General features: G+C 37.1%; 1 protein-coding gene across 1 annotated transcript in view; it reads right to left on the bottom strand.

Annotated features, from left to right (window-relative positions):
- Positions 1-25005, bottom strand: part of LOC148951235 (putative ATP-dependent RNA helicase DHX35) — an 86975-nt gene extending 61970 nt beyond the window's left edge. The window contains exons 1-2 of the mRNA XM_089090192.1: positions 24854-25005; positions 7484-7698 (exon numbers count right to left, since the gene is read on the bottom strand). Of these exons, the coding sequence (XP_088946318.1) occupies positions 7484-7698; positions 24854-24884 (246 nt within the window). The 5' untranslated portion in view covers positions 24885-25005. The remainder of the gene's footprint in view (positions 1-7483; positions 7699-24853) is intronic.
- Between the last annotated feature and the right edge of the window lie 834 nt (positions 25006-25839).

The following is a 25839-nucleotide window of genomic DNA, read 5'->3' as shown; positions in this document are numbered from 1 at the left end:
AGAGCTTGCAAATGAAGTGAATATATGCACTGGATCCGTTTATTCCGTTAAGTCAGGATTCGGGCCTCAGGGGAATTTCAGGAAGTTCACACCAAAGCTTATGACCATCGAGCAGAAGCAACTCCGTTTAGGGATCGCACACTAAATATTAGGGACTGCGAACAGCGATCCCAATTTCATCAACACAGTGATGACTGCCAATAAGAACTTATTTTATGAGGACAATCCTGACACCAAGTTGCAATCATGCGAATGGAGGCATCCAACTTACCCGTGGCCAGAAAAAGAGCTCCAGAGCAATTTAAAAGCCATACTGACCGTCTTCTTTGACTCCAAGGGCGTGGTTCATCACGAAAATGCTCCATACGGCGAAACTATCACCAAGTACTATTATTAAAAGCTTTCGCGTCGCCTTCGTGAAGCTGTTAGACAAGCAAAAGTGAAGATCGCAACGGATTAAAAATGAAAATGAAGTGCGACGAAATCTGCGGTTAGAAGACAAGCAAAAGCAAGAATTGCAACGAATCGAAAACGAGGCATAACAAAATCTGCGGTTGAAAGACATGTGAGAACGAGAATCACACCGACTCAAAAACCAAAATAATGAGCAACGAAATCCACGATTGAAAGACATGTGACAAAGACCATCACAACGTATTACAAATGAAAATAACACACAACGAAATCGAAGCTTAGAAGTCACCGACAACGAGCATAACAGCGAACCGCAAACGAAAATGATACACAACAAAATTTGCGGTTAGAAGAACTACTTCGTTGCAGTGTTTGACGGCAACAAGCTATGGCACTGACTCTAGAACTACGCTACAAAGATGCCACAAGCTACGCAAGTGTTAATTATATGTCATTGGGCCCCTTCAACGTTGCATGTCTGCACTAGAGCCCTCCATTTCTCTGAAGAAAGAGTAGCGAATTAAGGTCATATATTTAGAGATTGCTGCTTGCATGGTCAAATTGTATTAGCGTCTCTACAGCTTCCAAATGAATTGGTTTGCTTGTTTTTAAGACGTTGCCACTCGCTTATAAGCTCCACAAACAAATCTGAAACTTAAAAGTCACGTTTCCCTTTAGCTTCATTCAACATAAGCGGTGATTCAACCATCAATAGACGTAATTTTTTTGGCTTCAAAAATAGCTGGATAAATTTATCACAAAATGAATATGGTTGCCCATCCAACACAAACCACTCAAGAACATTTCAAGCCACCTTCATATTGCCAAATGTACACCTTCGACCCCAAAGATAATGTTGACGGACGCCTTGCACATCCACTAATTTACGGAAACTGTCGTGAATTAATGGATCTCTTGGAGGAAATATTGCAAGACCGAAACGTTTATGGCAAAAGTTATATGAGAATGCAAGAAGTGAAAGTTTACATAAATCAGAGTGCTACTGCACTGGGACTACAACCTCCAAATATGCAGCTCCCTTTTAGTATACAGACCGTTCAACCGTCCTGTATGTGTTGAAATATGCGTTGTTCTTACGATTAACGCCGACAAGTTTTTCGTCAAATGAAATGGATGTAAAACAACCTGGCAACAATGTTGTCAGTTTCAAAAATATCGAACATTGTGTGGAGCCCTTTAACATCTAATTTTTTATCCAGCTCAAAAATCAGAATTTACCGTGGGTATATTGCTTCGAATAACTTATACAAGTTCTCCATATATAAAACAGCCTGAATAAGCACAACATTTATTGCTTTTCGACCTGATAACGCCAAAAGCCTTTTTTTCAACCTATAACACCCAAAATGCGCCAGACAGGTTTAAATACTTTACATTTTGATAGACGACTTTTCCAACAACATCTTGTCGATACTTTTATTCGAGTTGAACGTGATCGCATCTAATGGATCAAAGTAAATCAAAAACTATTCTAGCGAATCAGTACGTAGGTGTTACCCAAATTATCAACGACTTTGCTGCAAAACAGATTGTAATTGTTGGTGAAAAAGTAATGCTATCATCGTCATTCACCAGATCAACGATGATTAAAGAGGCAAAGAGGCCAGAAATTACAGAGACAAATCTTATTATATCCAATAATAATGGGGTTACCACAGAGCAGTCCACTCAAGATCGTTCCAATCTTGTCGCTCAAATTGAAAAAAAAAAAATTAATGAAGTAATCAGTGATTTGGATAAATAGCAGTTATTTGGAAAGCCGGCCAAATATGTGTATGCAATCGAGAATTTAAACATGGACTACCACATATGCATTTGCTGTTGATCATGAATCCTGATGATCGAATTCATTATCCAGCAGAAATTGATGGTCTGAGTTCAGCTAAGATTCCAAATACCGACCACCTTGAATTGCGAGATTTAGTGTTAAAGTAGTCGATTCATAATCCGTGCGAAGTAGAGTTTAATTTAGATACCAGAAATATGGTTAATAAAAATGAAAAACTACAGTGCCACTTCCGTTTTACAATACAATTCAAAGAAGTAACTTCTCTAGGGGATGATGAAAAACCAAATTATCGTCGGTATGACTCCAAATTAAATTTTCACATGAACTTGATAAATTTTCACATGAGCTTGCAGTATATTGATAAGACAAGAATAATCACCAAATTACACAAGATAACCGTCACGTGGGCACATATAATGCTTCACAGAAAAAAATTTCAATGTCACATCAATGTTGAATATATTGGTAGGATAAGTCAAGGAGAAATATTTATGTATATTCATCTACGAAGGACACGATTACGCTTCAATAAAGGTTGATAAAACCAACGGAGTTTGATTTACAATGAAGCAGAGACTTATGTTAAAGGTCACTGCATTACAGCAACTGAAGCATGCTGACGATTATTTGGCCACGATATCCAAAAAGAGCCATGGCGTTTAACACTTGCATATTCATTTACATGGTCAATACCAAATACAAGATATTAACCAGGTCCCAGAAATTTTGGTAGATATTAAGCAAAAAGGTTCAATGTTATAAGCGTATTTCCGACTTAACCAGGCCTTGAAGCAAATGCAAACAAACCATAATTACTACAATTGTTGGTAAATACTCGAATATTTTAAATTGGATGGAAAAACGTGTATATGGGAGCCACAAATCCTTTGATTGTGTTTCGTTGGTAGAATATAGAATGCAAATAATGTAGATCAACCAGAATACTTTCATTTATAAGTAATTCTCTTTCATGTGAAGGACACAACAAGTTTTGAACGTCTATTTACTGCGAACAGCATTCGTCATGCCACATAAGAACAAGCTTGCCTAGCTTATGACCTCACATTCGATAATAAACAGTGGACAAATGATTTAGAAGAATCAGCACTGTCCAAAATACCTCCTGTACTGTGAGTACTTCTGTATCATGTGAAGGATGCAACAAGTTTTGAAGATCTCTTTACTGTAAACAGCATTCGTTATGCCACATACAATCAAGCTTGCCTAGCTATGGCCTCACATTCGACGATAAACAGTGGATAGATGGTTTAAAAAAAATCAGCACTGTTCAAAATGCCTTCTGTACTGCAAAGACTCTTCGTCCAGATTCTAATTTGGATGTCCGACAGATCCAAGAGATCTTTGGGGAACATTCAAAATCAATTGGCTGAAGATCTTACTGTGTAAGAGTGACGAAATAATACATCCGAGGATGCTACAATTAAACGGTCTTATCGTATTATTGCATTCAAGTTAATTACGACAGAAACAGAAGGTCGAAATTTTAGTTTAAGAGTGGAACAATATGAAATAGACGAAATTGGCATAAGATTTCATTTATTAATAATTTTTTTCATTTAGATTGAAAATGGAAAAAAAAAATTACGTGCAGCCAAAGATTCTAACTATGTTGAAAATATATTTTTTCCAAGCATCAGATGTTTAATGGTTAAAATCAATAGAGTATCAGATCTTTATGGTTAAAATCACAAAGCAAAATGTATGGTGTTTATGAAATCGTATGGGCTCTATTGCCTATTGGAAAAACAACACACAAAAAATATCAGCTGCAAGTTCTTTTTTATTAGATTCGATTTTCAGCATAAAACCTGGTTCAAGCAAAGCTATAGAATTAGCTAAAGTGCAAGTTTTCCTTGTGGATGAGGACCCTATTCTTCCTTAAAGTTGCAACCAATCTAGATCTTGTTTATGTTACCAGAGTATGGTTTACAAAACACAGATCAGTTGTTCCGGCCAATTGCAAATCCAAACTTGCCATTTGGAGGAAAAATTTTAGTCACTGGAGGGCATTTCTGTCAGTACTTGCCTATTTATCTCCAAAATAACCATAATGAACACTCAATTTAAAAAGAAAAATCATCTCTGGCAGTATTTCAAAATGATTCGTTAAAAAAAATATGCGTATCGATCCTGAACAGGAAGCATTCGCAATTTATTTCCTAGAACTAGGAAACGGAAATCTTTCAAAAAATGACTAATGCGCAATTATAAACCACTGTGCATAACCATATCAAGTCTCAAATGAAACAATTTAATTAAACAAAGCTTTAAAATAAATGGGTAAACCAGCTGTTTGTTTTGTAGAGACTACGTGCATCTTTAGGAACGAATGCTCTGCCGCTTAGAATTACTGGTTTTGAAACAGGGAAGCTCGATTTAATTTTGATAATTTAAAATCGATCGGCTATTATAGAATTTTCATCGGTAGCTTTTGGCATCAATTAGGGCAGAATTGTTTCTTCGCTCAACAAAATGTCCGAAAATGACACTTTGTAGTGGCACAATCCGTTTTTCTCACTCTAAAACAGCACTAAAACTTTCAATTTCCCTAAGAATGAACCTTCTCCTGATATTGTAAGGATTACTAGTTTGTACTGGCATGTTAATAAATTGAGAGGGGGTAGTCAATCCGGACTTATCCCAGATAAAGAAAGAGACAGGGCCAAAATTAGTGATATGGAAATAGTTAAAGAGAGTAGGGTAGAACATTACGAGAATGTGCAAACCGGGATAGAATTGCAGGAAAAGATATAGAGGAAAATGAAAAAGTTTGTGATACCTTCAATGTGAAGGAAGTTTTGTTTTGTGAAGAAAAATTAGCGACAGTACTGAAAGGATTAAAAAATAACAAGACCCCATGGGCTGATAGTGTGGTAAATGTGTTCTTAACTAATAAGTTACTGACGATTATCAGTATGATTTTTGAAAAAGGGGAAATACCTAGCGATATTAGGAAAACCCTAATTAAACCCCTGTGTAAGAAAGATGACAAGAGCGAGTGTGGTAATTATATAGGCATTAGCCTGGTCTCTGTAGGTAGCAATTGCTTAGTAATATGATACTTTTAGACTGAGAGATGTTGTAGACAAAGTTTTAAGAGAAGAACAGTGCGGTTTTAGGAAGGGTGGAGCATGTATCGACCAAATGTTCACTCTTACGAAAATAATTGAGATGTGCCTGAGTTATCAAATACCTTCAATACTCAGTTTCATAGATTATGAGCAAGCGTTCGATTCTGTTGATAGAAGAGCTTTAGCAAAGGCCTTATCCTGGTATGGTATACCAGACAAATGCATTAAAGGGATTAGTGCTATGTACAACAACAACATAGGTGAGGTTAAGGTAGGAAATAGGGTTAGCAGCTGATTTCGTATTAAATCATATTTCATATTAAAGCAGCTGGTTTCGTGTTAAGCATGGTTGTGTTGTATCCCCCTTTATATGGATCAGTTTGATGGATTTCGACTTAAGGAGCACAGAAAAGACAACTGGAGAACAAGGAATCAAATGGAGAAGAAAAACTTCCTGGACTTGGATTCTGTTGATGATTTAAGCACCCTAGATGAAAATGTCAGCAAAATGAATGAGCTTTTAGAGGTTTTGCGAGTCCATAGCGCTAGAATACGTTTAAAAATTAATGCTAAGAAGACTAAGTTGTTGGGCAACGAAAAGATTGATCAAGTGGACAGCTTCACTTACCTTGGTAGTTTTATTAGTAAAGACGGTGGGAGCAGTGAAGGTGTTAAAAGCAGAATAGCCAAGGCTCAGGGTGTTTTTTCACAGTAGTTAAAATTGGGGAGAATAGGACGATAAGCCTGCAAACAAAAATTAGAAAGCTACAGCGACGACAGTGGCCAAGTATATTTTGAAGCATGGGCGCTCGAAAAACAGTTAGCAAGATTTGCTAGATGTTTTCAAGAGAAACTGCCAACAGATTGTTTTGGGTACCCGGCTGACTGACCGTATTAAAACAGTAGGCGCTACCGCTTTCTAGGTCTATAACGAGAGAAAGGTAGATATGACTAGAGTACGTTCTGCGGATGAAGGATGAACGATTGCCGATGATTGTCCTTTTCGGCTAACTGTTTTTGGCTAAACGGAAAGATGGTCGTCCGGGGTTTGGGTGGGAGGTTGTTGTAAATAAAGATTTAAGGGAAATGGGAACTTCCTGGGAGGGTATTAAGAGGGAGGCTTTGAATAGATTAGGATGGAGGAGGAGCATGAGTAGCTGTGTTGGCCTCAGGTGACTTGTTGCCGCGGTGAGATGTTAGTATTAGTAGTAGTAGTAGAATTTGTTTGATATGGTTTGCTGGAAAACCAAAAAAAACAAATATACATGCATTCATGATCATTCTTCTCTGAAAAAAAAACAACAAACAAATGTTTCCACTTTTGTAGATAGGAGCTTGAAACCTCTGCAATAGCGTCCTCTTATAAATTGAATTTGATTAAGTAATTATTATCAAAATCTCTCAGCTTTTGCCCTTTTTGAAAATCAGGCAAATTTTTTTAGGTTCCCATAACTTTTGAAGGATAACCCTTTAATGAATTACACATATGTGAATTAGTACGAAAATCTGATTCTTTTGATGTATATAATGCTATCAAAATTCCTATTTTTGGAGTTTCAGTTACCAATAGCACAAGAAATGTTTGATTGTTTTCGTCAGTCGTAATTAATTACAATAAACATGTGCTGGGAATGAAAAACTTCTCAAAGGATATTTTTTATAATAAATAAAACTAAATATGTGCCACTTTCAATATTTGGAGGTAAAAAAGATACACTTTTTTCAATGCTTCAGAAGGAGGCTTGATTATGGCCTAAGCATACTATCCAATATAGAAGGAAAGGGTGTGTGTTAAAATTTATCCTTGAAATCTACTTCATTTCCGCTTTTGACAACTCTTTACTCCCAGGAAAACCCCCCTGATATCCGTTGCTCCCCTGAAGGCCAGACTTTTGTGTACATAAGTGAACACCAGTCCAGTCATAGGAAAGAGGGGGGGGGGAATCAAAATCACAAAAGGTGTATTTTCAGACCACTATTTTCGGTTTTCTTGGAGAGCCCCGTCTCTGTCTCCACTGAGTCCAGTTATTTGTTTGAAATTATAATATAAACCAAAAAGTATTTTAATGAGTAATACTGATTGGATACTAGAGATGGAAGTTAGAAATACAATGGATACTAAAACCTAGTTTTTAATGTCATTGAATGTAACACCATGAAATATTACCTGTGGAATTTGTGTACTCTTTCCACTTCCCGTCTCCCCAAGTACAATCAATGTTTGGTACTGCTGCAATAAGTAGAGAATATTATCTCGGTTTTGCCAAACTGGGAGTTTTTTTCTTTGTTGATCAAGTGCCAAGGAATGTAACGGATTATAAATGAAGTGACTAACTGACTCATCTGCAACTGTTTCTTCTCGGTCTTCCGTAAATTCATCTTCTGCAAAATTACAAGAAATCTACATATCTTCTTTCTGAAGCTGTGCTTTTCCAATAGCACACTTACAAAAGGCCCAGAGCAAAGAAAACTGTCTAACTACAAATGATAATAAGCTGATCTCGTGTAGTTCTTACTTGGCAAGAAATCACAGGGGATTACCTGAAAGACGAGCAAGAAGATGTTGAAAATAGGAAAATTTCACAACTATTGTAACACTTATACTACCAATTTTATTTGGTAAAAAAAAAACATGATGATAGGAAATACAAAAAACACTTGACTCTTAACTTAAATTAGCTTGACTCTAAATATGAACTAGGGAGGTGTGAAGCGGAGGCCATGGATAAAATTGCCGAGGATCTGGAAGATAGAGCTAGACGGCATAATAGTAATAAATAAAATATGGTACATATTAATAAATTGAGAGGGAGTAGTCAATCCGGACTAATCCCAGTTTAAGATAGGAACGGGACCACAATTAGTGATAAGGAAAGAGTTAAACAGAGATGGGCAGAGCATTTTGAGAATGCGCTAAACAGAGATAGAGTTTCAGGAAAATGATATAGAGAAAAATGAAAAAGTTTGTGATAAATTGTGGATGTGAAGGAATATTTGTTTTATGAGGAAGAATTAGCGACAGTACTACAAGGATTAAAAATAAGAAGGCCTCAGGTGCTGATACTATGGTAAATGAGTTTCTTAAAAATGATGGCTCTAAGGTTAGAAATAAGTTACTAAAGATTATGAATGTGATTTTTGAGAAAGGGTAAGCACCTGGCGATTTTAAGGAAACCCTAATTAAACAACTGTATAAGAAAGGTGATAGGACTGAGTATGGTAATTATTGAGGCATAAGCCTGGTCTCTGTAGATAGCAAATTACTTAGTAATATGATACTTTTTAGAATGAGAGATGCTGTAGATAAAGTGATAAGAGAAGTACAGTGTGGTTTTAGAGAGAGTAGAGGATGTGTTAGCCAAATTTTTACTCTTAGGTTTATAATTGACAAGCGTCTGAGTTACTGACGATCTTAGGCCTTCAGTTTTATAGATTATGAGAAAAAATTTGATTCTGTTAATAGAAAAGCTTTAGCGAAGGTCTTATCCTTGTATGGTTTACCGGACAAATACATTAAAGTGATTATTGTTATGGACGAGGATAACACTACTGCGGTTAAGGTAGGAAATGAGGTTAGCAGCTGGTTTTGTATTAAATCAGGAGTAAAGCAGGGTTGTGTTCTATCCCCCTTTTAATGGATCATTTTGATGGACTTTGTCTTAAAAAGCACAGGAAAGGTAATGGGAAAACACGGAATCAAATGGGAAGGGGGGACTTGCCTGGACTTTGATTATTCTGATTATTTTAGCATCCTAGATGAAAGTGTGAGTAACATGAATGAACTTATAGAGGTTTTGCAAGTTCAGGTTCCTAGAATAGGTTTGAAAATTAATGTTAAGAAGACTAAGTTACTAAGATTAGGAATAAGTGAAGGTCAAAAGATGTTGTTGGGTAACGAAAAGATTGATCAAGTAGACAGCTTCACTTACCTTGGTAGTGCTATTAGTAAAGACGATTGGAACAGCGTAGACGTTAAAAGTAGAATAGCCAAGGCTCAGGGTGTTTTTTATAGTTAAAAAAAGTTTGGAAGAATAGGAAGACAAGTCTGCAAACAAAGATTAAAATATTGGATAGTGATGACAGTGGTTAAATATAGTTCTGAAGTATGGACGCTTCAAAAAGCAGATGAAGATTTGCTAGATGTTTTCCAGAGAAATTGCCTACGAATTGTTCTGGGTACCCGGCTGACTGACCCTATTTCAAACAGTAGGCTATACGAAAAGTGAGGTTCAATCCCACTTTCTAGGGCTATAATGAGAGAAAGGTTGAGATGGCTTGGGCACATTCTGCAGATGAAGTGCACTTTTCTTCCAACCGTCTAGGGCTAAACGGAAAGCAGGTCGTCTGCGGTTGGGTTCGGAGGATGTCATAAAGAAAGATTTAAGGGAAATGGGAACGGCCTGGGAGGGTGTAAAGACAGAGGCTTTGAATAGATTAGGATGGAGGAAGAGCGTGCGCAGCTGTGTTGTCCTCAGGCGGCTTGATGCTGCGGTGAGTTGTTAGTAGTAGTAGTAGTACTTAATTCTATGCCAATTATTATCATTCAGACATAAAAATATAATATCTTTCTGAGTACCTACTGAGTCACCTTCTCAGTAGGGGCGCTCTCCAGGCCACTCAGCGCGTCCCCAGGTGGCAGATAAGGGAACGTCCTACAGATATGTTATGTGCCTTCCATAAAGAGAGGTCCGGACCAAAGGAGGGATTTAGCCCCTGGGAGTCCATAAACTGAAGTACCCTCGCCCGGGGGCCATAAATACAGGTGGAGGAGGAAGAAGGCCCCTTTGATGCACACTGAGCAGGGCCCACCGACGTGTGGATATGTCCCGTTAGTTGCAAAACTTCTTCCAGCAATGGATTAAATTATATGGTACTGTAGGATACCATCGTGAGAGGATCCTCTTCAGGAGGACAACTGCAAAATATGGGCGGAAGATCCAGATTTCGACCACGGCCTCTGCATGCTGGGTATGCTCCGGCAAACCACTCAGGGGTTTGCGTCCCTGCCCGCAGAGCTTAAGAGTGGTAGGTACCGCGAGGTGCCGACTCCTGCCCCTATTGGGGTCACCACCACCTTTGCTGAGGTCAAGTATGAGGTCTTATGACCGCTCCTTATCCGATGAGGCAAAGTCTGTCTTAGGAATTCTTTTGTCCGCTGTTTGGGACCCACAACCCATTCAGTCGGTATTTGCCAAGTTTTCAAACGGAAAAAAAAACAGCCTCGGATCGGACTTCCTTCAGATTGATGACCAAATGCGCGCCCCAAGACAATTCTTACGGATACGTTAACTGTTACCCACTGCAATGTACGTGGTCTCCGATCCAAGTTGGATCACCTTCAGAATATAATGAATGAGGTCTCCCCTTCTTTCATGTGTGTATCTGAGACCAACCTGAATTCTAGCGTAAGTGATAGTGAGATCAGTATTCCTAGTTACACTCTGCTCAGGCTGGATCGCAAAAACCCAAGAAGCTCAACTTTTGGTGGAGGTGGTGTTGCTATGTACCTTAAAAATAACATCCCTTTTTTGGCACTTTCGATTCCTAGCGACAAGGTCCTTTGGGTGAAAGTAACCCTACCAATCAAATCGTTTGTTATTGGTACAGTCTATAGCCCACCAAAGATGAAAATCACGAACACCAGGAAGATTGCTTGGAATTTGGGATGCAAAAATTCCCTAAATCAGGTATAATAATCCAAGGAGACTTCAACATTCATCATGGCCACTGGCTGAAAAGTCGTATGACTGATGCGGAGGGCTTAGCTCTGCTAGACCTGAGTCTTGCTTACGCCCTAGAACAACTTATTGAATTTGACACTTACATCGGCCCTTATGGATCATCCAGGCTTAATCTCTTCTTAACTGATCATTTTGAGTCCTGTAGTGTTGAAAGTTATCCTTTTGCCAGCGACCAAGTGGCAGTTAAAGCTCGTGAAAAACTCAAAATACCTCCATCTGTAAAGCACGATCGGATCATCAGGCAGTATCACCACACAGACTGGGATGGTCTGCGAAAATTCTTATCGGCAAAGCCATGGAGTAAATTTTTAAAAGAAGCCCCACATAAAGCAGCGGTACTTTACGGAAAAGCGATTACAGAGGCCATTGAGCAATTCGTCCCATCAAAAACAGTAAAAGTCTCATTTCGAAATCAGCCTTGGTTCAATGCTGGTTGTAGAAAGGCAATCAGGGCCAGAAAGAAGGCTTCCCAGAAATGGCATTCAACTGAATCCAACGCGGCCCTGGCTGTTTTTATTAACGCTCAAAGCGAGTCTGTTAAAGCTGTACGTCAAGCTAGAGCCGATTACAAGCACAAGTTTGTAGACGAACTGAAAAGTGCCCCTGCAAAGCGGTGGTGGATGGTCGTGAAAGAAGCCCTACCGTCATCTAAATCAATATCAATTCCCTCGCTTTATATTGAAGGGAAGATGATCCCGGCAGGCCAGAAAAAGGCATATGCTCTTCCACAAGCCTTTTCAAAGGTCTCCCAACTTTATTAGGACGAAGTCTCCCCTCCCCCCTTTCCGCCACGAACAGATCCAAAAATCACCAGATTTGACATATCTACTAGGAAGGTGCTCAGAACGCTAAGCCAGATGGATTTCACTAAAGCTTCAGGACCTGAAAAAATTCCCAATCTCATCCTTAAGAGATGTGCCCCTGAACTTGCTGGTCCTTTTGCCTCTCTCTATAGAAAATGCTTTACAGCGAGAATATTCCCGAAAGCCTGGAAAACTACTAATGTGGTCCCTGTTCCAAAGGCAGAGCTGACCTTACTAATGTGGGATCATATCGTCCAATAAGTCTGCTGTCCTGCGTATGTAAAATCTTATAAAGCGTCATTAATAAGACCCTTTACCAATACCCTGAGTCGCATCTGTTGTTGGCAGACACGCAGTACGGTTTTCGAAGAATGCGGTGCATATTAGACTGTTTGATTGCGCACTATCAAGAGTAGGTTCAGCTTCTTTCTCAGGGGCAAGATATTCGCCTTCTCTCCTTTGACATCGCAAAAGCCCTTGATCGTGTATGGCACAAGGGACTTCTTTTTAAACTGAAAGCCTATGGACTTTATGGTCGACAATTTGACGTGCTTGCTGAGTTTCTTCGTCAATGGTAGTTGCAAGTTGTCCTCGATGTCTTCACATCAAAATAACACCCAGTTTTATTAGGAGTACCACAAGGAAGTATTCTTGGGCAAACTCTTTTCTTGATGTTTATAACCGACCTAGGGGACAACCTTGTGAAAAAGCCTCACCACTTTGCGGATGACACAACAACAAAAACATTAATCGCAAAAGACCCCACATCCTAGTGAACCCTGTCAGATAGCACTCCATCATCCCAGTGAACCCCACAAGGAGCTTCAAGCTGACATAGTGAAAATTGAGGCATGGGAAGATACATGGCTTGTAAGTTTTAACACATCGAAAACAAAAGAGCTCCTAATTTCTATGGCCCGTAATATGAGGGCTCATCCTGATTCCGTCTTCAAAGGAGAGGTAATAACGTGAGTTAATACACTGTGCCTACTTGGAGTTAATTTCCCTTCGGATGTCTCATGGACTGAGCATCTCAGTAAAATTAAATCCTTTTCCAACAAGAAGTTAGGAGTTATCCTAAGATGCAAAGGCCTTCTCCCTGATGATTCTATTCTGCCACTTTTCATTTCGTACATCAAACCTGTCATGAAATATACATGTCCACTCTTCGCTGAAGCACCAAAAAACCACATCACTCCACTCCAACATATTCACAAAATAGCAGAGTGTGCAGCAAACTCTGGCAACAAGAAAGCTAAAACCCCACAGCTGATCCAGGAACGTTTCGATGTGGGGTCCATGTTAGTTTTCTATAAGTACTTGTATAACCCTCCATCAGAGGAGTTATCGAAGCTCGTTGCTGATAAAGTAAAGCCCTAGCGATCAACTCGCCGAAGTACAGCTCGTCAAGACTACTTTTAGCAGGGTATTCCCCACCAAGAATATCTGAAAACGAGTTTCGACCGGCGACCGGTTGCCACATGGAATAGATCGCCGGAAGAGGTAATCACGAAAAATTCTTCACCTGACGTGTTCTAGAGAAGGTATAACAGGTAGCTCAGTATTAGAAAATGAGGTAACTACCAGGACTAGCGGCTAATCATCATTTGTGATGGAGCCGTGAAGGCTGTAACATAAACAAATTGCAAATTATGAAATCATAAAACTTAATTTACTTATGACACCAGCAAATGTATCTTTACAATCAATAGTCAGGATTGTCAAATATGGTATATCATGCACAAACATGATATCCACAAACCCTATCCTTAATGAAATTTATCTAATTAACTGCTAGATATTTTGTCAATTTGATTTTTTTTTTAATGTTAAAATTGTGTTATGATGCAGAGTCCTTCCCTGATAAAAAAAAACAACAAAAAACTGAGCAATGAGCCAAGTATCAATCATTTAATTGAATTATATTACCCAAAAGAACAGACAATTGTTCAAAATTGAGGAAGGACGTGCAAAAATTAACAGAAAAAGGATAACAATAAGACAAGAAGTAGAGAAAGAAGACTACAATAAGGAAATCCTACTGAAATCCTACTAAATTACAGAGAATAGAAGAAGAGAAAAATTTCTGAATAAAGGGTATTTGACTCATCTTCCCTAGAAATGAGAGCAAGTACAAAACCCCTCAGCACAAGCAGAGGTGCATTTATCCCATATGCCGAAACCAGACTTTGATTTCTAGCCTATAGGGGCACACAAAGGAGAAACTTTATCAAACCAAATGTAGTGAGTGAATGGTTCACTTACCAGGACATGGAAACATTTTAGAGAAAACGTTGTAGCGCTGACAAAGCAAAGAAGCAAATGCCTTCTGCATATTATCTATTCATTTGTTTGTTTTTTTCTGAGCCATTTAGTTTTGAGTGGTGATTGAATAAACTTGGGAGGGGGCCCATTTAATTCATAATTGAAAGTGATAGTGCTCTTTTTTAAGAATAAAAAGTGATAGGTGGTCAATCAGCTCCACTTCCATGCCCTTTCTTGCTATCCAATCCCCACTAAACCCCAGAGCTTCTGATTAAAAATTTGAAGATGTCCTTTTGTTCAGAATAGTCAAAAGGTTTTATAAAGATGTCTGTGGGGATGACATGATCCCAACAGCCTTTAGGGAAATGGTCATAAGTTATGCAAATTGACAGCTTTACACACATAAGCTGTATATTTTATAATGGAAGGAGGAAGGAATGATAGAAGGGGGGACCAATTCAATTTTTCCCAATTTGCAAGAAACATATATTCTTACGAAAAATTAAGCAATAAAAAACGGGTTTTAATTTTAATCAAGCAGTGAAAAAATAAATAAAAACAAATAAACACTTTAATTAAAAAATATTCCAGATATTTCGGCCCCACGTCCGATAGCCATTCTCAACAAGCGAAAAAAACAACGAAAAAACAAAACAATGTTTTTTTTTAAAATAACACACATAGAAATACAACAACTAAACACACGAAGAAGAAAAAAATATAAATAGATAAGTAAGAAACAAACTCACATATTAAGCAAAACTTCCAGCACTGGCGTTTTAACGCAAGAAACAAAAGAGAATATCTATTTTGAAAACATGTGTTACTCTCCTCTTACAATCAATGTATAAATTAGAATCCATCAAAAATGAAGACTAAATTTACTTGAATAAACAAAAAAAGCTCATCTAATCCCATGTCCGTAGCCCTTAATTAAATCTCGCAAGTTAATCAACCATTTGATGAATAATAAATTGAATGTTTTTTTGGTTGCTAATTTAGCTGCAGTCCGTTGACGTTTCTCCAGCTTTTACCTCATTCTGACCTTTGTTCGCAAGATTATCATTTGTTTTAGGAAAATTATTAAAATCACTACTGGTTTAATATTTTACCTATTTTTTAATTAAGCTATTATAAACTGAATATATCCTAAAATTCCCTTCATCCCTATTGATACTAATACCCCCATCAATAATCTTCTTTAGTTTTATAATTTCTCTGAAACTTTGTAAAAGTCCTACAGACGTATCTAGAATTTTCGTCAGATCAAATAAAATACTGCGATGAGGAAAATTATATACGTGATCTGCACCAGCTGACTCAAACGTTTCCGGTTTTTTATTATGTTTTAGCAAGCAATCTATGGTATTTTTGTGTTGCTGTAGCCTATTTTCTAAATTATGCTGTGTTCTTTCCACATAAAATTTACCACAAGAGCATGGAATTTTGTATACTCCCTTTTGTATGTTTCTTCGTACTTTGTCTTTTCCATTATTTAGCAAAGAGCTTATAGTTTGTCCTGATTTAAATGCTCTTTTTATATTATGTTTTTTTTAATTCTCTTCTTAATTTTTGTGACAACATTGGGATATAAGGCAAAGTTATGGAATTTGTTTCTTGAGTTGACCCATCTTCTTCTAATATTACAGGTTCCATTAACTTAATGGCACTAAATAATTAACTACATTAACTAAATAAAAAAAAATATTTAACTTATTGGCACCCCTGCTTTGCAAAAAATTGAGGTATTATGATTTAAATATCATAGCTCACTACCCCCCCCCTCTGGATACCACCTTGATAAAATGCCGTCTCTGCTTTAAATTAAAAAAAATACTTCTTGGGATCCCTGCTTTAAATAAAAAAAATTTCTAGATATTATCATTTAAATGTAATACTTCCCCCCCCCCTCTAGATACCACACTGAAAGGATACCGTCTCAGCTTTCATTAGAAAAATAAGTTACTTAATAAATAACTAGGTCACTATATGGTTCAAACAAACACGCAAAATAACGTTAAAAGCTTAGTGTTCCTTGAAAAAAATTGAGGGTATGAGTAAAGGAGTACAAAGACAACAACAAAAATGTCGAAAAGATGTCGAAAGTAACAAAAGAGACGAAAATTAATGAACAAGAGAGTAGTGAAGAATTATGGTATGCCAAGTAATATTTGGCAGGGAAAGTCACTGGTGATAAATCGCTAGGGGTGGCACCGTGATTGCGCGGTTTTCGGGGATTCCGGGTGACGCATAGATTTTCGGGGTAATACCCGAAAATCCGGGGATAGTGCAAGCCCTGCTTGATTTCTAATCAGGAACATCGAAATACTAAACCACACAAGAAGGAAAAGCTCCGACTTTGCGGCTGAAGCAATAAAGAATTGCCGCAAAGTTAATTTAAAGTCGACCGAACGTCGCCACCTTTGTCGGCGGCGGCGTGCCTGCGGCGCGCTGGCGGCGTTACGACACTTCAACGGCGTTCAACCGGGCCTCTCGTCGGCGGCGTTCGGTCGATCCGCCGGCGCGGTGTTGGGGTCTAGCTGGAACAAGTATCCTGAGATGGTATCTTGCATACCATCCTGAAATGGTATCTTGCATACCATCTAGTGCTTGGTCATCATCAAAAATATTTTCAGACACATCAGAATAGTCACCTTCTGAACTTGAGGTCATATTTTTTCACAAAATGTATTTTCACTAATATATATAACAATCAACAGATTTTGTGAATTTGAATTTTCACAAATGATAAACTCTTTCGGATTCATAGGAAACAGTTTCCGCTAATATTTTTCAGCTCCACAGTTTATCATTGTTTTATTATTGACAACACTGTTTTGCGAATTTATTTTAATTAAAAATACTTATAGCAGCTAAACAAAAACTCGTAGGAAACCCGGATTTTCAGGTATGAATAGATCTAGTATAGATTAAGAGGGCTAAATATGTTTTCATTTTGGTGTCCTTGGTACTTTAATAAGCCCGATAGTGGATCTAGTTGTAGGACCATATTCAATGCCTAGATACCGCAAATGATCCGATTCATAAATAACAATATCTTCGATATCTAGCGAAGTAGAAAAACTATACTTTGCAGGCCTGTTAAATATGCAAAACTATGATTTAGATACATTTTCAGCAAGGCCAATAAACTTATAAACTTCAACAATCTTAGCAAGCTTATCCCATAGCCCGGAAATAAAAAGTTAAGTAGCAGTAAATCATCAGCATATGACAAATAACTGATATCTATCCCATCAAGGTTAAAAGTTCCCTTCAACTCTTTAGTGGCAGTATATGTGGCGCCATTGAATACAGTTGGGCCTAAACAAGAACCCAGTCTTAAACCTTTAAGCAGTGGTACACCTTCCGAAAGAATAGGACAATTATTTAGTGCTTATGTCTTCCTAATACAATACGGATAACTGTATTGCTGTACCAAAACGGTAGAATAGACACTATGTAAGGATCAACGCCGCAATCCAGAAGTGATAACAACGCTTGAGAGTGCAAAATACTATCAAAAGCGGCAGAGATGTCAACACTGCAGGTAAACACAGAAAAACCTTTCGCAGAAGCTCTGTGCATAATAGTCCGTATAATACGGTGAGCTTTGGCACATCCAACATGAGTTAGGAACACAAGCTGCTTGCGTCCCACAAGGCATTTTGAGGCAATCAATGGCAATAAGAGTTTTTCGAAAACTTTACTAAATAAGCTTGACACTGTAATTGGTCTATACGAATTGCACAGGGTCGCATACTTATTTTTCCTCAATATAGTAGTTGTAATTCCGACACAGAAATTACTAGGAACAATCTTTTGCGAGATACAGATTTGAAAAAGCAAAGCGAGGTGATCCATCAATAGATCAGATTCATTTTTCAGGTGATCACCACAAATTCCATCAGCTTTCCCACTCTTTAGCTTGGATATTATATTATAGACTAGGCTCTTAGAAATACTAATTTTACTACGAACTACTTTTAAGGCGTGAATTTAGTTGCTGCGTAAATTCCTGGTTCACAGAAGTTGGGGGCAGATAAGACATATTTGTAGTGAGTGACCCATTCATTTTCACTAATACATGAATTACGGTTAGAATCACGAAATTTATTTTTATACACTTTCCATAACTTTCTTGGGTTATGCTGGAACTCATTTGACTGATCTTCTAAAGCCTCAGCTGCAGTCTTTTCAACGTGGAGCGAGAATTGCTTTTTTGCTAATCGATAGCAATGGAAGACATACCCAGAACGAGGTTTGTTACAGTCTTTCCACACTCGATACCAAAATTTACTACGTTGTTTTGCACTCTTAATATTAGGGTCATTCCAGCCAGGTTTCCTGGTTCCCGCCTTAACACGGATTAGAGGGACAGCACTTTTCTGGGCAAATTTCAAAGCATGAATAAGTTCACAAGTGTAGATTTCTAGCCCAATCCTATCTTTTCTTGCATTCTCTGCTAAGAGATAGAAGGGAACTCTGATTTTGGCCAGTAGCTCATTGAGTATAGCGTGGTAATGTTCTTTATTTATTTTCTTCCATTCACTAGTTTCATGCCAATCTTGACGGGATTTAGGAGACACGAACCGGAACGGGAAACTCAGGCTAATTCCAAGGTGACCAAGGTTTATTACTGCACGTGGTGTTCGAAACAAAATAATCAATGTCTGACGTAGAGCCCGAGGCTGAATCGATGAACATAAAATCACTGTTTTACGGGGTTACTGTGAAACAGGAATCGGTTATTGAGGATAATAATAATTAGTACCGTGAATCGTGATCGGAAGCCTGGCAGTTAAAATCACTGCAGAAAAGAAAGCGTTCATTTCTATGCCTCCATACAAGGCGCCTGAGCCGACAGCAAGCCTGGCTCAATTATGATCTGAGACAGTTGTGCAGTAGCCTGTCGGCATATATAAACATACCAGAATAAGGCTTGAAGGCCCTGTCAGCTTAACTGCAATAAAAAAGTCACAGCTTTCAACTAGGGAAGGCGATAAGAGAGATTCTGCAAACACAGCTAGACCGCCACTAGGGCGACCGCCAAAAAAAATTCTTTTTAGCTGGCTGAAAGAAAGTACACTTACTTTTCATTGTTGGGAGTAGGTTAAGGTTCTCCTCAGTTAACAGGTGTTCTTGCAAGCATACTACAGAAAAATGATCTCATTTTTCAGACACGAAATCCAATTTGTAGCTCGAGTGGCCGAATATGTTATGAGAATACGCAGATAATATCCTTGAATTTAAAGTCATGGATGGGTGCTAGGGACATTCTTATCGCACGCAGTTTTAAACACAGGACACTTGAGTACGGCATAGGCAGGGTGGTCACCTTTACATCATGCCAGTTTGATCGCTACATTGTGTAATCAAACGCGTGAACAACCCCTTAGGTCTCAAAGGGTGTCTGCAAGGAATGCAATAATTAAAATCAAAAATCAGATGATATAGTTCTCTAACTTATTTAATTGCTGGTTCATTTTGTTTTGAGTGAATGAATGTTTTCTTTTATTTCTCAGTTTTTCGCTAGTATCCGTCAATGGCAGTTCATAATTTTTCGGATTTTGTGCAAATCGCGGATATTGGCGAATGACTCGTTTTTATGGCTGTTAGGTATTTGGTTTTAATTCTTATAAATTCTGGCTTTTACTGAATTTTATTCATTGTTTAATTTTTTGGTTTTTTTCATTGTTTTTTTAATTCCTTTCACATTGACTTTCCAGCGTTTTTTTTTTTTTTTTTTTTTTTCTTTGGCACTTTCCTTGAATATATTGTTTTGCACTGAAGAAGAGAGGCGGTTGTCCTCTCGAAATATTCGGTTTGTTTGTTTATTCAGTATTTCCGTTGGGCCTTAAAAATCCCATTTTTGATCGTTTCCTTTTCTTATATTATGACAGGCCAATGTGGTTTAAGAAATTATCCAGGGCCAGAAGAGGACCATAAAACTTTTTTCTCTAGTTACTTCCAACAAACAATCAGGAATATTAAAATCTCCAAACAGAAAGACTGTTGAATGCTCACAGGCGTTCATCTTAGACATGAGATCAGATACAGCTAGGTGTGAAATAAATTTATCAGGGTAAGACAGACTTTGGTAGAAAACACCTATTATAAATGATTCAAATCCAACATGGAGTTTCAAACAGACATACTCATCTCAACTACTATCAGAATAAATAAAAGAGTAACTCACAGTTTCAGCTCTTAGACAAGTTCTACAATATATTGCTGCTCCTCTCCAACACTCTGGGTTATCCAAATTGCTACACAGACTGAATCCAGGGATTGGAATATGAGATTCTTCTAATTTTGACAGTGAGTTTTTAGGGCAAATTTCATAAACACAAATAACATCTATATCAAGATAAAAACACAACTTTCTGTTCATTAAGTTTTGGAGCAAGAGTATCAGACTTTGTGTATAAAAAAACACAGACTTTTCTAGAGTTTTTTTTTTAGCAGTATTAGCAGTATTGCCACTAGTACAAGAGCAACTGATTTTGATTTCACTTTTGCAGTCACTCTTACTGCCAGTGTTGTCACACTTGCTCTCACTGCCCAAACAGGGAGTTTTGAAAACATTGTTGTTGAGACCAGGGACTTGGTGCTTGCAAAGCTCGAGTTCATTTCACTGCAAATGACCTCTTGCTCCCTATTTACATCACTTTGTGCCACATCTAGTGCTCCATCTGTCTTAGGACTGTGGGTCTCAAGGGTGGCCTGTTTTTTGCCACAATGACCCCATTACTTATTCCCACATTTTGCTCACTGGCAGCAGCTCTTCTTTTAATCTCTTCAACCAATTCTTTTTTCTGATGGTCTTCTCAAGAAGTATCTGCATAAAAGGCAATAGTGCCTCTTTTGTATGGGAAAGCTTCAAGATTTCTGTTCTCTGTTTGGCCAAACTGATGGAGAATAAGAAGGGATCAGGTCTTGTGGTGGCTGATGATACAGGCACTATAGTTTTGTCCTCCTGGCAGGCGCAAAATGTCTGAAATGACACCCACGTCTATTTTGAACTCACTTTCCAGGAATACATGCATGAATTTGGCATCATCTATCTGAGGTGGTACACCATAAGCAACTAGGTTCAGATGTCTGTTAAACCGGTCTTGTACTTACTTGACTATTTTGCAAACGTTGGCTTCCAGTTTATCAGCAACAACACAGTTTACAATGTCCTTGACTTCCAACATAAAAACTTTTTTTCCATTCTCTTCAAGATTGTTGGTTTTGGCTTTGACAGAGTCCAGAGAAGCACTCATATCTTGTCTGAATGAGTCAAACATGCCCCACATTTCATTTCTGTGTTCTTTTAATGCAATTGTTACAACATCAAACACAGTTTGTTTGCTACTGCTGTTTTTGCACAAGGGGCAGACCCAAACACTTCCAAGTCTTTGGTTCATTTTTTTGAATATGTTGTACTCTGTATCAGACATTGAGAGGCACCCAGAGATACCCTTTTATTGCATATGCTGATAATATTATTTCGGTGAGTTGTCCTAAAGCTAGTTTAATTGATAATTTCAATGCCCTTCTAGTAAGCTTGAAGATAGAGGCCTTTCTATCAGTGTTAAAAATGTCAATATTTCGCAATAAATGACAATAACTGAACTGAACTTCAATAATACAATACCCTTCTAGTAAGCTTGAAAATAGAGGCCTTTCTATCAGTGTTAAAAATGTCAATATTTTGCAATAAATGACAATAACTGAACTGAACTAAATTGCAACAGTAGTACTTCATTCACTGTTTCTGATACTATTCTTTATCTAGGGATACTTTAGAGTGATTCAGCTAGAAGTCAATGCTAATTTTAAATACTCTAGAAAAAATTAGAAAGGCATTTGGCTCAATAATATGACTTCAAGATATTTATTGTCATGATATTTTAGGTTCTCTTTTTAACACAATTGTCCTACTGCTTGTTCTCTCTCCTGTCCTTCTTGTTCAAGATTTTAAAATCTGCAATTTTTCTTCAATTTGCATTTGCTATTTTAAATACTGTAGCCTATATTTTTACTTGATTTTCCAATTAGTGTTAGTAACACCAAATTAGTTTTGAGATTTAAAATTAAAGAGCCACTAGAATTAGCTAAGATTAAGAGGGATAATTCTACCAGAAGTCTGAAAATTGTCTCTTTATGCATAAGCTTTTCCCTAGAATTTAAATAATGTTTGACTTTTTTTATGTATTTTATTCAGTTATATTATTAACCTTTAGACCTTAGATCCTCCTGTGCCAATAGAGGCACCTTTCCCTGATGTTGTCATTCCAAAATTTGTCATGGGACCCTGTTGTCCCTCATATGGATCATGTGCCCAAGATATCACCACCTTTGTTGCTGAATGATGTCTGAAACCATGGGCTGGCCTGAAATAGATTGGACTTTCTGGTTTGTAATGTTATCTCTCCAGTTGATATTCAGAATCCTCCAAAGGCAATTATTTTTGAAGGCAAGAATCTGTCTCTCTTATTATTGAATTAAATTCCAGCACTCACTGCTGTAGGCCTAGAGGAGTACAGAAAAGACATGGCTTTTAAATAGCCTCATTTTTTATTTTGTAGAATATTTTTTCAATTGCCATACTGGTTTTAGTTGGTTAAAAGCTCCACTGGCTTGCCCTATCCTCAACTGCACTTTCTGCTCACTTGACCCTGAATGTTCCACCATGTTGATGAAGTACTTGAACCCTATGACCTGCTTGGCAGATGAATCTCCATACTTTATGTTCAGGGGGAGTTAGTTGTTTCCATGATTGTTGTCTTGTCTGTGTTGATCTTGAGGCCAAGTCAGCCAGCATTTTGATGGATAGTATTGAGGAGATCCTGCATTTTGGTCTTGTTACTTTCCATCAAGGCAATATTGTCAGCAACATCCAGATTGAGAGCAGTCCACTAGCAGCATTCCATTTTCTTTTATCTCCCCAAGTCCTTCAATTATGAAGCCCAATTTTGTTTATTGAAGTATTTAATTTTTTTCTTTAGTAATTTCATTTATGTATTTTGTATAGCCTACTCCTCAGTTTTGAGAGAAATAAAGAAATAAATATCACCATGTTTACTTCCATTGCTATCTGTATTCATAAATAATTTTTATGCATATTAATATTTGATAAAATCAGATACAGGTCCAATGGTCTTTACCAGTCAAGGAGCCTGTTCACAAAAAAAAAAAACATTGACAGATGTAAATCAGAGAGATATATTAATTTGCTATATGTGGGGCTATCAAGAGCATTCCTGAAAGATTATTCACTTAGATCCTCAGTGTTTAACTACTTTAAAAGGAAAATAGGCTACTGCAAGTTGCAATTTTAGGATTCCCATTTTACATAGTCTTATTCTTTGCCTGTAAAATGCTATTCCTTTAAAAGATTACCAAAAGTCTGTTTGATTCTGCCTAAGCATATGACTTATGTATATACCTTGCATAAACCTAGGCAAATCTGTAGGTGGCACTATAATTTAGCTAGGATGAAAGTGAAAATGTCATTTGATGGTTATGCTCTTTCATAACATAACAATCCCTTCTGTTGCAAATTGCATCTTGAGCCCTTAAAGGGGCCCTGAAGGTATTTTATGTAAATTATGAAAGAGCATAAAAAAGCATCAAATGATGTTTTCACTTTTATCCTAACTAAATTATATGACCTACTGCAAATTTACTTTGAACAAAATTGTTTTCAGCTTCACAACTTTGCTCAAACCTAATTTATAAGGTTTTAAAGCTATTTATTAATACCAAATATGCAAATACATATACTAAATTATGGAAATAAAACATTTATATGGCTTAAAATTCTGCTCAAATAACTGAAATTGCATTTTCAGAGCTAAAGCCAGAGAAAAAGAAACTGATGACTGAAAATTAACCTGTCATGTAGGCAAATTTCAGGACCCTCTAGAGGGAGATGGAGTGGAGGTAGGTATTGCAAAATACCTTCCTCGGACATACTTTGGGCCTGTGGACCCATCCCTAACCCCATTCCAAGATAGCCAAAATCATTTAAAGTAGAATATTACCCAAAATTGAAATACCTTTGGGGCCCCTTTAAGGACTCAAGATGCAATTTACAACAGAAGCAATTACTGAATTATGAAAGAGCATAAAAAAGGTATCAAATGAGGTAAATATCTACCAAATCATATCATTGACTTATGCATAAAGTGAATATACCACTTGATGCCTTTTTATATGCTGATTACAAATATAATAATCATTCCTATCAGAAATGAATTTCAGCCCCCCCCCTCTCTATATATGCCAATTCAGGGTATAGCCTATATTTCTACATTAGGGGTGAGGGTAAAGTTTAAACAGTAAATTTCTACCAAATCATATTATTGACTTGTGCATAAAGTGAATATACCACTCAATGCCTTTTTTTATGCTGATTACAAATATAGTAGCCTAATCATTTCTATCAGAAATGAATTTCAGCCCCCCCTATATATGCATATTCAGGGTTAGGAATTGGGATATATAGGGGGGGGGGCTGAAATTCATTTCTGAGAGAAATGATTATTATATTCATAATCAGCATAGCCTAAAAAAAAGGCATTGAATGGTGTATTCACTTTATTCCTAACTCAATATGATTTGGTAGAAATTTACCCTAGGCTATATCAAAGATAGAAAATTAACCCTGTGGAAGCATTTTTGTATAGTAGGCTAAATTTGGAATTTGCAAAGGGTAGAAGTATTTTGACTTACTTGGTTTTATGAATTTTGGAAAAGGAATCATTGCAACATCTTAATTGATCATATTTTGTAATGTTCCTTGGCCTATGTGTTATTTTCAGTTCTTCTTAAATGACAAGCATTCTGTACTCTACTATTGGTCTCCTTTTCGCTTTCACCTTTCAGTGTTTTTAAAAATTGAAATAGCTTTTCTATCAAAGAGACATCTTTAAATTTTATTTCGAAATTGGCTGCTAGGCGTAGTACTCGCATTACATTTAGTCCCTACTAGGCGTTATATGTTGGAGGATATAGAGCAGAATCAAAATATTCAGTTTTTGCAATTGATTTCCTAAAACTGATAGATGACATTGCAAGAAATTAATTAAAAAAGATTTTTCTACAAAGCATGCTTTTCAAAGAAAAGTAAAGAGCTCCATTAAGCCAAGAATGAACAAAAATAAAGTCAAATAATCTTCCAAGCACAAAACTATCACTAATCAATATCAATAAATAAATAAAACTCAAAACGAACAGAAATTACAATAAAGAGCCATGTCAAACTCGAAACAAATAAAAATTAACATGAGTAGGGCTGATAGCCCCCATGCCCTCTCAAGACCGGAACACAATTTGCGCTTTTCTAAAGAAGAAACAAAAAATGACCGTGGATTGTCAGTTTAATTGATATATACTGATATTTATTCCTTAAAGTTCTGATAATTTTTTATTTATGAAAGTAAGAAAAGTGAAAACATTTCAAACGTATTTTGTTTTCAGTAAAGCGCAAATTGTGTTCTTGTCTTGAGATGGCATTGCGGTTATAAGCAATACTTAGGTAAATTTTTGCTCGGTTTAAGTTTTACTCGGGTATTTATTGCAATTAATTTAAAAAACTTTTTCCACAAAATAAGTTTTTCAAAGAAAAGTAAAGAACTCCATTAAACAAAAAATGATAAAAAAAAAAAAATCTATCAAGCGTTAAACTACCACAAAGCAGCATGGATAAATAAATGAAA

The sequence above is a fragment of the Artemia sp. Qi Xiang Cuo genome, chromosome 6 (assembly GCF_049724085.1).
Source record: "Artemia sp. Qi Xiang Cuo chromosome 6, ASM4972408v1, whole genome shotgun sequence".
NCBI lineage: Eukaryota > Metazoa > Arthropoda > Branchiopoda > Anostraca > Artemiidae > Artemia > Artemia sp. Qi Xiang Cuo.
Note: the sequence above shows the minus strand (reverse complement) of the source record. Positions and strands in the feature narration are given on the sequence as shown.